The 14,279-nt window shown below is 47.0% G+C and overlaps 1 protein-coding gene across 3 annotated transcripts in view; it reads right to left on the reverse strand.

Moving 5' to 3' along the window:
* LOC146805541 (ATP-binding cassette sub-family C member 5-like) overlaps nucleotides 1-14,279 on the reverse strand; it is a 1,766,780-nt gene that overhangs the window by 113,700 nt on the left and 1,638,801 nt on the right. For all 3 annotated transcript variants that reach the window (XM_085622799.1, XM_085622798.1, XM_085622800.1), the window contains one exon: nucleotides 10,138-10,216. In XM_085622799.1, the coding sequence (XP_085478925.1) occupies nucleotides 10,138-10,216 (79 nt within the window). The remainder of the gene's footprint in view (nucleotides 1-10,137; nucleotides 10,217-14,279) is intronic.

A 14,279-nucleotide genomic window follows, 5' to 3' on the forward strand; every position in this document is an offset into this window, starting at 1 on the left:
TTCCTTCAAGACTTAGCCTGAAGGCTGCTCTCCATAGCTACCACTAGGATAGCTTTCAATAAAGGTTGTCTTTAACCTATCATCAATAAGGGGTTGTTTGGACAGCATATACCAGGCCAACTTCTCACACTAGGGAATTATAAGTAAGTCAGTACTTGACAATTGGACACATCCAATTCAACATACATTTTGCAATTAGAACACTGACACTGATGTCTGGACAGAAGGCCTCGGTGCACTTTCAGCGCCGAAAAAGCAGCAGCTAATAGTCCAAATGGGGGCAAAAAGTGGGGAGAAACCTGCAAAAAGCCTGTTTCCTTATACACTGCGTAACCTTTTCCTAACAAATCAAGGAAGTCAAGGTATCCAAACATTTGTTTAGAAATATTTTAAAGTGTAGCAATCAGTTTCAGGTTAAATTATTCAACCTAACTGTGAATAAAAGCATTTTCTTTTGTTTATTAAAGTGAGAACATTGACTGACTGGACAATGCATTTAATGAATAATATTTGTTACCAGTATCTGGGCAACTAAACCTAGGTTACAAGCCAAATTTAAGCCTTGGTTTTTTATCTCACTACTCCCTCAGAGTCAACACCTTAAAAAAGAGGCACTTGGTTTCAGTGAGCTTGCTGTATTATTTTGTTTCTGAGGTCCACGACCAACGGTCATACTTTTTACAAGAATTAGATGGTTGCACCCCCCCTCTCTCCCCCACCCCCAGTTCCATAGGGGTTGGATAACTGGGCCTGACATGTCAACTGCAAAAACAGCATTCACCAAAGAAGTAGCATTGGGCATTGGAAAATATACCTTGGGAAGGGTGTCCTAGTCACTTCCATTTTGCAAGTCAGGTAACATGCTGGTGTCTGAGTCAAGGTGTATCAAGAAATGTTTGCTTTAAAGACATCATCCTTACCCCTTTCATCATCTAAAGAAGGAAAAGATGGAACATCAAGCTCTCCGTATATTTTAAACAAATGAAAACTCTAGGTATTCTATGAGAAGATGGCTCCAGTGACAGTAAAGGTAGTTTTATTTTCTTTGTGTTGGCGAGTTATTCGAAAAGCATGGTATGTTCTGCACCAAGAACTACAGACATGCAATTCCTGGAGTCCCAGGCCCTGGAGGTACGGTCTGTGACATCACCAGCAACTTCCTTTCAGAAATTTCCAATTCCAAATCCGTAAAAGAGGTTTTAGAAGTCAAGTGAACAAAGCTGTGTACTGGGCTGGTTTGACTATCCCAACAGTTGCACCATAGGACACGGGTGTTGGAGGCAAAACACTTTCAGTATGTTTCTATGAAAGCAGCCTCTTCCTTTGGACCTGACAAAAAGAGCAGGCTAGTGATTATATCTGCTACAACTCAAGGACAAGCCTATTCATAGAGTGCCAGGGAGTCACGCTGATTATGATCCCGTGCCTAGAGCAGAAAGAAGATTTCAAGGTGCACTTTCTATGTGTCTCCTTTTTCATCTTGTGGTAGTTATCATTCGTAGGAGGAGAATGATTCCTAATACATTTTTCATCTTGGGCCCAGAAGGAGAAAGAGCTTTGAAGTCAGATGTAAGGCCAGGAAACCCTTGGTCTCCCTCTCTTTCATTGATTTAGGGTGCATTTTCTGGCAAAGAAAACAGAGATATATAAATGTTATGATTCGGCCTCAAACACCACATGCCATTTCCATGACTATCAAACAAAGGCAAGGTTTGCCTTCATTTTGTCAAGTGTTTATCCCTTGATTTAAGAGAGTAATGCTTCAAAGGAATTCGAACAAGTGTCTAAATAAAATCCAAAGACAGAATGGCTACAGATCCTAGCATTTGTGACGCACTGTAAAGTAGAACTGACCTCCAAGGAGCCAGGCAGCATCTTTCTGGAGCAGAAACCTCACTGTCATAGGAAGCCAGTCTCGGGATACCTACCATCCATTTGTGCATAATGACAGTCTACTGGTTTCACTCTGAAGTCTGGAGATATTAAGAAAGATAAGGAATCTCTGGGAAAAATATGCATTAGAACCAGAGTTCTTAGTTATGAATCCAGGGACTCCACTCTTCAATGAAGATACCATGCACTATTTCGAAACTGCTTCTGTGTCATTTCTGGTGAAGATTCCGACTGGCAAGTTACTGGTCTACATATGTTGAGACTGTTTATAGCTATCTTATTTTCAAAAAATATGTTCATTATTAATGTATTCCACTCAAGGCGGCTAGCCAGCCAACATGGCGGACGCAAATCCTAGTGTTCCGTCCATCAATCCCCTCTTATCCGAAATATTTATCCTGTAAGTGCCATCTACGACACCAATGTCCAGGGTCGGGCGTCGAAAGGCGCGCTGCATCCGTCAAGCATTGAACTGAGCAGTTTGACCCGCTGGGAGAGCGACGGTGCAAGTGACATGCGCACGGCCCTGCTAACATTTTGTGACAGAAGATTGCCGCCCGCGGTGGAGTGTCTGCCCCGTAACTGCAGCAGAGTCTCCGAAAACGGCGTGATCGGACGGTGGAAGCGTTCCTCCACAACCGGAGGACTGGAGCCGTGCTGCGGTATCCCTCAGGAATATTGCCGATGCGCTGTGGCAGACGAAAATCATAAGGTGCGCGAATAGTTCATTCGTGCGGGGTGGTGGCGGACAAGAACAGTGAAAAGCCCCCTGTGTCGGAGCTAGGAGCGCCCAAGCATACTGACGTCGTAGTGACTGCTGAGCACCTCCACCCGCACTCCCCTGCCACCCGAGACAGCAATCGCCGCGGACACACCGCCTAAGGCCCCATGCACTGTGGGCTGCGCGGTGTCGGCGGCTAAGTGGTGGGAATCTGTCAAGAACTGCGGCGAGCAACGGGAGTGCGGATCAGAAATCTCCCGAGGCCCCTCGAGGCGCAGAGCAGCATGACAGGCAGCGCCGAAGCCCGAGAACTGGGAGCTGCAACGTATAGGCGCCTGCTTCAGGAACAGCCAACTGAGACGGGGTAAGCGGCGCAAACGGCGGGTGGGAGCTGGAACCCCTGCGACGCGCAGGAGCGCGACGGAGCGTGACAGGCATCACTGTTGGTCCCGGTGGGAGCTCTTGGAATACCGCCGCCACTGCAGAAGTGTGGCCTGAGACGAGGTAGGGACCCCTGGGAGCTTGGGCCTAGACTATTACTGGGGAGCTGAAGTGGCCCGTGGTGAACGGGCAACGGGACCAGGTGTCAACAGAGAAGGAAGCATATGTAACACCGGTGAGGAGGCAAGAGTGGATGTGCGGGCGGTGCTCACTGTGGGCGGCCTGTAGGGAACTTGGCTGATGCTGGCGAAAAACTATGGTATTTGCAGGACCCCCATGAAGCCCCCAACCGGAGCCGGAGGGATAAACAAACAGCGCGCTACTGGATGGGTACATGGTAGAGACACTGACAGTGAGAGATTGCTATAGTTCCCCGCTCCCACACCCAAAGGACGCCGCTGCTGACGAGTAAACGGCCACTAGAGACTCGATGCTGGCTGAGTTGCCCTCACTCTGCCACACGTGCACCACTGGGTTCAAGTGCGCCAATACTTCTGGAAGACCGAATGTATCCTCCCGCCGGTGAGCAGGCCCGGAAGAGACGACCCACGGACCCCGCAGTCTGGTGCCAGGAATACTACACACAAGGGGTGTAGTGCGGCGAGGCAGCCGCATACAGTACCTACCTGATCACACCTCTTAGGCGATCCCCTCAGACGAGGACCTTTTAATTGTGACACCGTTGCCGGCACGTTGTTTTTTTTCTTGTATCCTGCGAATGCCCACGGCGCAGCAGCTTGTAATGGGCCAGATGAGGGCCAAGACACAACAAGGACACCTGCGAGCCGCCAGCCTCAACCCTATGCAAGGGACTACGGGGGAGATGTCGGAACCAACGACCACAGCCCTGGCGGCCAAAATGGACTCCGTCCTCGCGGCAGTGGAGCGGATTGGTGCTGCAAGGGACCACACCAGGACCTCCCTGGAGACCCGGATTGACAAAGTTACCTCGGACTTTACCTTGCTTCACGCCGACCAGCGAAAGCTGGCTGATAAAGTCACTGCACACGACCAAACACTGAAGGAACTCCAACCTGTGACGCAAAATCATGCAGCTGCACTACAGGATTTGATAGACCGTGTCCACATCCTGGAAGATCGGGCAGAAGATGCAGAGGGACGCTCTCGCCGTAACCACATTTGCGTGGTGGGTCTGCCGGAAGGCGAGGAAGGTAGAAACCCGGAACAATTCACAGAACGATGGCTGCACGATCTTCTGCCCCAGGGAACATTGTCCATGCAGTTTGTGGTTGAACGGGCTCACCGTATACCAGCGCAGAAACCTCAACCAGGTGCCAGACCACGTCCGTTCATATTTAAATTACTCAACTATAGAGACAGAGATGCGGTGCTCCGTGAAACACGTAAGATGGACTCCCTCAAAGTTAGCGGCAGCCAAGTTATGCTCTTCCCAGACTACACTGCTCTAGTGCAGAGTCGTAGGAGCAACTATACAGCTGTGAAGCGTCAACTCCAGTCCCTGGAGCTTCCATATTCGTTGCTGTTCCCTGCCAGACTACGAGTGGTCACGAAAGACGGGACCCGCTTCTTTGATTCTCCTGAGGAGGCATGGGACTGGCTAGAGTAGTCGGGGTTGTGGACGGGCGTGCGGCCCTCGGGCCCAGACGGCGAAAACACATCGAGCAGGAGAACCAGACGACAACGGAGACGGGGGCACCTGAGGACCGCGAATCTCGGGGCTACAGCTCCAACCCCAGAAAACCTGATGAAGGAAAGACAGGACGCGCTGGAAGCAGCTGCGACCCTTGTCTCTCCAAATATCAATGAACGGTTGGACTGTTACACGCAAGACATGCTGGTGATCAGTGGCTCTTCGTCACCATCCACAGAAATTTCAGAAGATCTTGGTCTGCCAATGATCACCCCACAAACTGCTGATGGCATTATATGATGGAGCGATGACGTGATGTACTTTAACATAAGCAGCTCACGCAAGTAGAACACTGCTTACTGAAATTTATAGTCTTGCTGGCTGCTACATTGGGGGGTGGGCCCCTTGGGTTACACATCACACGACCCTCACTCTGAGACAATACCTTAATGGGATGCCCGCCACCGGGCAAAACATGGATATAGGAGGAGGACACATACACGCCTGCTTAGGCTGCCAGGCCCATACACCGCTGGCCCCACGGGACGCCTTTGGAGCTTAGATTCATTATACACTTATTACACTGGAAATAAAGGGGAAGGCTATAATACAACATCACTAGCACGCACCCCCCATAGGCAACACATTGTCCTACTTCAGAATACTCCAGTGTTACAGAAGTTTGGACGGCCATTGCGAAATGACCGCCCCAGATGTTATGATGTTCCTAGTTTGTTTAATGTTGTTGAATCTGATGCAGCATTCTGACGCACCCATACAGGTCCCTTGCCTCCGCGCCCTGCGAGACGCCTCGTCCCTGGCGTCCCTGTCAATCACCACTATCAGAAATGACACATGCTGATGTAATCACATGGAACATACGTGGCATGTACACGTCTGCGTGCCGTTACTCCATATTTGCATATCTCCAGAGACACTCGGCCGCAATCGCCCTGTTGCAGGAAATGCACATGACCCAGCCGGAGCTCGACAGACTGCGCAGGCGCTGAAGGGGACATATTTATTGCACAACATACTCAGCGCACGCGAGGGGCACACTAATCTGGGTTAAGAGCGGGCACCCCATTCATCTGTGAGGACACAGTGACAGACCCCGACGGCAGATACACTTTAGTGAGGGGGACACTTAATGGCCAACAGATACTATAAGGCGCCATATATGCCCCGAACACAGATCAATCCTCGTTCCTTGTGCGATTGTCCGTAATGCTTTCTCCCTACGTTGGGCTTCCCTGGCTGCTAGGAGGGGATTTTAATTCAGTACTCGATGTGCACATAGACAGGTCCTTCCCACCACTCCGGACAACGACTGCAGCTCCGAATGCGCAGACCCTCGCAGACTGGTTGTTACACTGGGCAGTACTGGACATATGGTGTGTCCTGCACCCCACAGACCGTATTTACTCCTATTACCCTGCGACTCACGACTTACATGTGTAATTGGATCGGGTGGTGGGCTCGCACTCACTAGTCTCCCTGGTTGAGGTGGCGGAATACCTTGAAGGACACACTCCGACCTTAATCCATTACGGCTAAAACTGAATTGGGTACCTGGCCACCCTCCCATACCCACCTGGCGCCTCCAGCCTTCCGCACTGGAAGGCCCAGAATTCCGTGCATCTCTGGGGTCGGCCGTCCTGGAATACTTCAAGCATAACGAGGGGACGGCGAGCTCCGCACTGGTGAAGTGGGATGCCCACAAAATAGCTATTAGGGGGCACTGCCTCGGGGCCACGTGGAATGTACTCAAACAACTGACTCTGGCACTCACTCGCATAGAATCGCAATTACTCCAACACAAACGAGAAGGGGAGGGTGGGGATGGACAGTCAGGCCAACTAGAGAACCTTAGGGCACAACATGCGGACCTCATGGAAGGATTGCGATGTCATAACTACGCTGCCTACACAGCTCGCACACACGCCAAAGCAGACAGAACGGGCCGACTCTTGCCCTGGCTGTTGAAACAAGAAAGTAAACACGCACCAATCAGAGCCATACGCACGCCAGAGGGCTCCCTAGTATACACACAAAGAGAGATACACAAAGTGATGTCAGACCATTATGCACAACTGTACCAATCCAGGGGGCGTTGCGCCGAACCCGACTTAGAGAGATTTTTAACATCTATTCAGTTACCAACAGCCTCCAGAGTACACCAAGAGGCACTCAATGGTCCCCTTACTCTGGAGGAAATCGGGGAAGCGATTGGGTCCATGGTGTCCCGGAAAACGCCAGGACCGGATAGCCTGCCTGCTGAATATTACAAGGCCTACCGGGAATCTCTGACGCAGCACCTAAATACCCTCTACTCCACTGCCCTGACAGACCACACATTACCCCCGTCGATGCGAGAGGCCTACCTGATGTCCCTCCTCAAACCAGACAGAGACCCCGAAAACTTAGGGTCATACAGACCTTTGGCACTCCTGAACGTAGATTACAAAATATTTGCTAAGTTGCTAGCGGAACGCCTGGCGCCGGTGGTCCCCGAACTGGTCCACAACGACCAAAATGGATTTGTACCCAAGCGCAATACATCATTGAACTTGCAGAGGTTCTTTCAGGTGGCGACAGACAGTGGGAGGGAATGGCCTAGGGCGGGGTGCCTGGTGTTAGACCTCGAGAAAGCTTTTGACTGCTTGGAGTGGAGTTATCTCGCGGCGGTGCTGCTGCGTTATGACCTGGGTTGGGGGTTTCTCAAGATGGTTGACCTGTTATACAAAAACCCCACAGTCCGGGTGCGGCTAGGGCCATACATCTCCGATGCCATTCCAAAACGCAGAGGAACCAGGCAGGGATGCCCACTGTCGCCCCTCGTGTTCGCGCTGGCAATCGAATCCCTGGCAGCGGCTCTGCGAGCATCGCTAGGAGATGGAATACCCCTAGGAGATGCAACGCACCAGGTCTCGCTGTACGCAGACGACCTTCTAGTCTTCGTGAGAGATGTAGAAACTATTCCAGCTCAGCTAGAGCACATATTGCGTGACTTTGCTGCCCTCTCTTGTCTCCGGGTGAATGCCAATAAATCCTGTCTTTACGCGTTTGGGGTGGACACTCAAGACCCGGGCTATGTTCTGGCCGGTAGAAGGGTGCAGTGGAAGGCTGATACGTTCCCCTATCTTGGAATCCAGATATACCGTCAACCGGCTGACCTCTTTCATGGCAACCTGGGACGTGCGGTGACAGCCATCAAGTCACAAATGAACTTCTGGAAGACGCTTCCGCTAACAGTCACAAGCAGAGTGGCACAATCTAAGATGGTGATTCTTCCTCGTCTCGTATATCACTTCGTTAACCTACCACTGTATGTCCCGGCGGCTTTCTTTAACACGCTTGCTACACTCCTTAGAGACTTCCTCTGGGGTAATGCGCGTCATAGGATAGCGCTGGAAAAGTTATACTTGACCATGGACCAGGGGGGCCTGGCTGCACCCTGTTTCGAACACTACTATTTGGCTGCACATTTGCAGTGGATAGCCCAATGGCTCGCGGACAGAGGTCGCGATTACACGGCGACCATGGCACCCCCCTCTCTCTGGACTATATCACTAGACTTTTTCACCCGGCTACTAAGATGCCAACGCCGGCTCCACTCCTTCTAGCAGTGGCTCACAAATGCTACCGCCGCTGTCTATACATCACTAGAGGACTAGTCCCCTACGCACCGGCCATACCACTAGTGGGCTCCCCCAGCGGGCCTGGGGTGCTTACATCCCTGGAACTTATGGAGTGGCACGAAGCTGACATACAGATCCTGGTAGACCTATATCGGGATGGCACGCTCATACCATATGAATCCCTAATCGAAGAACTGGGGCTCCCGCCGGGACAATTTTTAAGACACCGTTCACTGATCACAACACTAGCTTCTAGGTGGGGGGACATGAAAGAAGAGCCGAGTCAACATCTCACCATACAGTACCTCCACGTTATGGGCCGCGGCAGGCACTTAATCCGATGGTTTGCGGCATCCCTTCGTACGCATGCGGCGATAAAACTAGACCCACTTCGCTGCAGGTGGGAGACAGACTTGGAGCGGCAGCTGGAGGACAGGGAGTGTGAAAAGATATAGAAGAGCCCAAAACGCATCCCCAGAAACATTCAGTTCCGCCAAATACAATTATTCATAGTTCACAGGGCATACCTCACACCGAGAAGATCAATAGGTACTTTCACCGCGTGGATGCGACATGTCCCCGTTGTGCGGAGTTAGGAGCTGGACTGGTGCACATGTTGTGGGGCTGCCACAAACTACACACCTATTTGCGGGCTGTCGGTGAAGCGCTATATGCATGCAGGGGCCGCGACATATCCTTTGAATGGCCTACTTACTTGTTACATCACTTTCGCAGGACCCCGGCCACAAAAGTCACCTCTCGTTTCCTTGACTTGGGGCTGGTGGTTGCCAAGCGACTCCTAACGAAGAGATGGAAGGCGCAAAACCCACTGCACATAAAGGCATGGAGGTATTCACTCCTAGCGTGGGCCAAATCAGAGGGAATCGACATCCTACGGGAGGAAACGCTGGGTCTGCGAAAGACACCTATGGCAGCACAATGGGAGGGTTTGCTTCAAGCCCTGATACACACGGAGGGGGACAGCCTTGAGCAGCGACTGGATGACGAGAGAGACATTCCCATAATATGAGACGGGCGATCTGTCAGTGAACCCTTGTCATACCACGCAGGTACACATACACTGACTAACACTTAGGAGGGACACCGATGTGTGCGGAGGATGGCGTTGCAGTTCCGTGGAAATCTAAGGGACGGGACGAGAGGGATCGGGGGGACAGGAGAAGGAAAAGGGAGGGGGAGGTAAAGGGGACTTAGTGAGGAGCGTACAATCAGAAGTCGGTCTCAGCTGCTGTTGTTGGTTTTTGAGTTATTGTTTGTTTTCTCTATAACATCTGTGCGCTCACCCGATATGAATGACCTGTAACATTTTGTACACGATACCACTAGAACCACATTCAGAATGCATGGTGGAATTTATCTTCGATGACAAGACCCACCTGTTGTGGTTCAATATGTAACTGAGGCAATAATGTCACCAACATGTACGGTAGAGCACCTCCAACTCATCTGTGAGGTCTAAGCGATATTGTTAGAAGGTTCTAAATGTGGCCGTAATAATAGCATGGATATTGTCTTTCATGCATATGTAAACTCTTTGAAAAGTAATAAAAACAAATTTAAACAAAAAAATTAATGTATTCCACTCAATGTAGGTCTAGTAAGCGATATCAATCGCACTCTAAGATATGAGCCAGCTTCTCAAATTTTAGTAGCCAATGTTAAACAAACTAACTCGGTTTACTCAGCCTTTTATCTACTGAGTAAGCTTTATCACATACTTAAGTAGAAAATCTGTAAACTAATATAAATGCATGTAAATAAATCATTACCTAATTACAAGATTTTTTTTCTTGCATTTACTGACTTACGTTCTGTTTCATGTGAGTTTTCTCTAAAGCTTTCCAGATCTGTTCATCTGTGTATTGGTTTAGAGGGTCCAAATTTGACCTACAATATTTGAAAAAGAAAATTAAACTGAGTGTAATTTTTGGAATATAGCGTGTTAAAGTTAACATTTTTTTATCCTGAAAAATGGTGATGAAATGCGTACCATACCTTTTTAATTGTTGCTGATGAAAACTAAAGTCCTTCTCTAGTGAAAAACCCTCCTTATATTCCACACTCTGGTTTACAAACTCATTCTTAGCCTACTCTCTTTACCTTGCTCAAACCAGCTGTCTGTACTCCCTACATGACTCTTACATTCCCAAATCCTCTACAGCTTCATCACCCACTGGCCACATTGGTTCCCAAATGCAGACATTAGATGTGATTTCAGCCTACATCTAGACCTAAACACTTGCAACTCAAATTAACACTTTCAAATTCCTCCTAATTAGCTTCTTTCATAAGACTGTAAGCCCCGTAGGTCCTCGGTCATTACTCGCCTCAGTCGTAGTCCCTAAACTAGTCATCTAAATTCCTTGGATGATTGTGTTATGCTAAACTCTTCTGTTGCCACATGTGGCCCACATTGATCCATACAGTAGGTTTATTTGTGTTGTTTTTTACGTTACCGTACATGTCAATGGATTTTACATTCAACAGAAGGGTTTCTTTACAAATCCCTAAAAGTGAACAGTAATTATATGTCTACCAAGTTCTGCAGGAGGAGAGGGCGAGCAAAGAAATATGAGAGCAAAGCAGTTAGTGTGGTAATAGACTTTGAGTCTGGATACAGGCAGAGAAAGAGGAGCAAGGGATAAGTCACATCCCAAATAAGGGTACAGGTGAGTGTGAGGGCACTGAAACGTGTTAAGAATTTTCAGAAGTCAAGAATACTTAATGTTAAACCTCAGTTGAGTGTTCAACAGCTGGCAAAGGGGGAGGGGGCTCGTTAGAAGACGACATAACAGTGGAAAGAAGGAATATCAACAATTCTCAATTTAGCGTTCAGCAACTGGCTAACCTTCTCTTCCCTCCACTCTAATCTGCTCCTGTTTCTTAATGGAAGAAGGAGATGTTTTGACTTTATTAATACCCAATGGACTCCAGCAAAAATGATAATAATGAACAAGGTTATTACTTTACTTGAAAAATTGCCCAAATATTAATGGCTAAGCAAAAAAAAATATATTATACTTCTGTGATATACATCAGTTATGTTACTTGGTATGTAATATGCTCTGCAGAAGTCGGGGGTACACGTGGTTGGACGGTGTCCACCCACTATTTTCAAATGGTGGACACCGTCCAACCTGTCAAGAAGTTGGGCCCCACTGTGAAATATGGTAAACGCGTCTTGGTGTAATTTTCAAACACCGGGACACACTCAGCAGTGTCTGCACATTGTCTGCTTTCGATCCGCAACAACGTGCAAGCGGGGAAGGGGCTTTCTTATTTCGTACTCCAGCTGGGCCCATAACAAAGGCTGAATTTGAGGGGTCATCAGGACTTTTTTTGTTCGAGTCTCCTGGCTGGGAGCAGTATGGAGCCTCTCACCTAGATGCAAATGCAGAGGAAGGGAAACAAAGGTACCCACCTTGCTAGCACTACACACGTACTTAAGAGAGGCATGCTTTTGACTATGTTCAGTCCCTGTATAGGAGATATACATGCACTGTAAGAATGTCAGATGTGTTAGTCTTTCTCAGTATTTATACAAAATAAATTGCATTTATAGACCGCTCACTACCCTGACGAGGCGTAGAAATCAATACCACTATTTTTTCTTTGATAGCGCTACTCTTCCCAATGCAGGGTGTCAGAGCTCTTTATTTCATGCATAAACATGACATATACAATAAATCATATACATTTGCAAAACAATGTTCACGATATGTAACATAAGTTAGTGGGGGTTACAAGGTGTAGACAGTCACATTTTATCCTTCATAGCTCACTGTGCTATATTAGAAGGATTACAATGCAACTGCAAGTAACATATGGATCTCTGTGTTCAAAGCAGTAACCCACTTACCTATCTACATAAAATAACATCGGTCATCTGCATTGTTACATGTTGTGCTTTGCAGGAGACACATTAACCTTCTACTTTGAGTCAAAACTGGGGCTGGACAAAACACAGATCTTTCCAGCAAGCGCAATATCAGTGCAGGTTAGTAGTAAGTAGGGTAGTAAGGTTTTTGTTTTGGTTCAGTGGTGGACAGTACTTAGGGGTAGTAAGGTGGTTTTAGAGTTCACATGACTGGTACAGTTCAGTGGTAGTAAGGGATTTTAGGATTAAGGTAAGGGTAGGGTTTAGTGGTAGGGAAGGGTCTTTGAGATACAGGGATGGGTAGAGTTAGGAGGTAATACGGGTTTTTAGGGTACAGGGATGGGCAGAGTTTAGAGACAGTAAGGGGTCCTTGGGGTTCAGGGATGGGCAGTGTTTAGGACTAGTAAGTTTGTTTGTTTTAATTTGAGGATGGGTAGAGTTTAGGTGTAGACGTCAGTTTTAATGTTTCAATAATGGGTGATGTAAAATTATTTGTATTAAATAAAAAAAATAACAATTAAACTTGATTAAAATTAATTACATTTTAAATAGTTATTATTTTAATTTGAAAGGTAATACATACATTATATAGAATAGATTAATTTGTAGAATTAAAACATATCAATATCTATCTATCTATCTATCTATCTATCTATCTATCTATCTATCTATCTATCTATCTATCTATCTATCTATCTATCTATCTATCTATCTATCTATCTATCTATCTATATATATATAGCAAATGTAGAGATAGTGTAGGTGTGCAGCTCTGTCTACTTGTTTAATTTACAGTGAATGCAGATAGCATTTCACAGTTTTGCATATCAATGTTTCCAGACAGCTACGGCATAAAAGTAGTATGTCTTACGAGACATCACTGCTGCTAACTTTACAAAAGGAGCAGATTCCCTATTACCGATTTCACCACTGCTTTTGAGAAGCTGCTCATTTCTCCTTCAGAAAGGCTTGCAGCCTGTGTATTTATTTTTCTTTTATGTGCACATGCATGGCGCTTTGCTGCGTGGGCTATTTTAAAATTGGAATGCTATTTTCACTAAGTCTGTTGCTACTGTTCAGGATCCTAATATGTCAGTCTCTTATACCAGTGCTGTATCCGTTTCTTGTTCATTTTAATTTCTGGCTGATAACATATTTAGCTGTCATCCAAACCCATTGTGATACATACTTTAACATATGCATAGTGTGAGCTTTGGCTCCTCCCCAGACATGTATTTTTCTCTCAGGCTGTGCAATTGGTTGGCTGGCTGTATCTTTCCAGCTTTCCATTCAAATGCACTGGGGACTATTTTACATCTTCAAAGTATACACGTAAACATCAAGCATTATTTTTTTATATTTACTACAGCATGCATTTTGTCAGTGTTCCTATGCTTACCTACTATACAATGGTTCCCTACTGTTTTTAACATCAACATAACCTGATCTCAAAATGGCTGCCCAAGGCTCAATCTCGTGAGACATCAGGTGGCCATCTGCTTTTCAGTGTGCTAGCTGGATCCTTCTCATTCTGCTGCTACACTGATGCTGCTCTTCAGCACACTTGGCAACTCTTTTATATCTTGCCACTTGGCAGCTTCTTGATGACCTCACGGTAATTTGGCTAACCTAAAGGTCTTGTTCGCAAGACTACTGGTGTTAGAGTAGATTCGCAATAGATAAGTATTGACTGTTTAATTATATGAATGATTTGCAACAAAAACGTGTTTGCTGCACTTTACAGAGCAGTATTTTATTTAGTTTGCTAAAACTAAGCACAGACTCCTTGAATCCTAAATATGGCCATGTTTTATTTCCCACTAAAACCACACGCAGCAAAATGTGCACTGGAAACATTAATAAATGTAATACGTTTTGTTACCCTGCTTGCTCTCTATGAATGAAAATAGTTTCTTAGCAAACTCAGGAGAAATTGTTTCCCTCAGAATGTTGTTGTTTCTTCCGTTCATCCTGCTCGAGCTCAGTGGGGCGATTAATTTAATAAATGTGCCTCTGTTATATATGTAACCAGATTTCTACTGTCACATCTGTTGAAATTAGGTCAGAAGGGCA

This window comes from Triturus cristatus, chromosome 8 (assembly GCF_964204655.1).
Source record: "Triturus cristatus chromosome 8, aTriCri1.1, whole genome shotgun sequence".
NCBI classification, from domain to species: domain Eukaryota; kingdom Metazoa; phylum Chordata; class Amphibia; order Caudata; family Salamandridae; genus Triturus; species Triturus cristatus.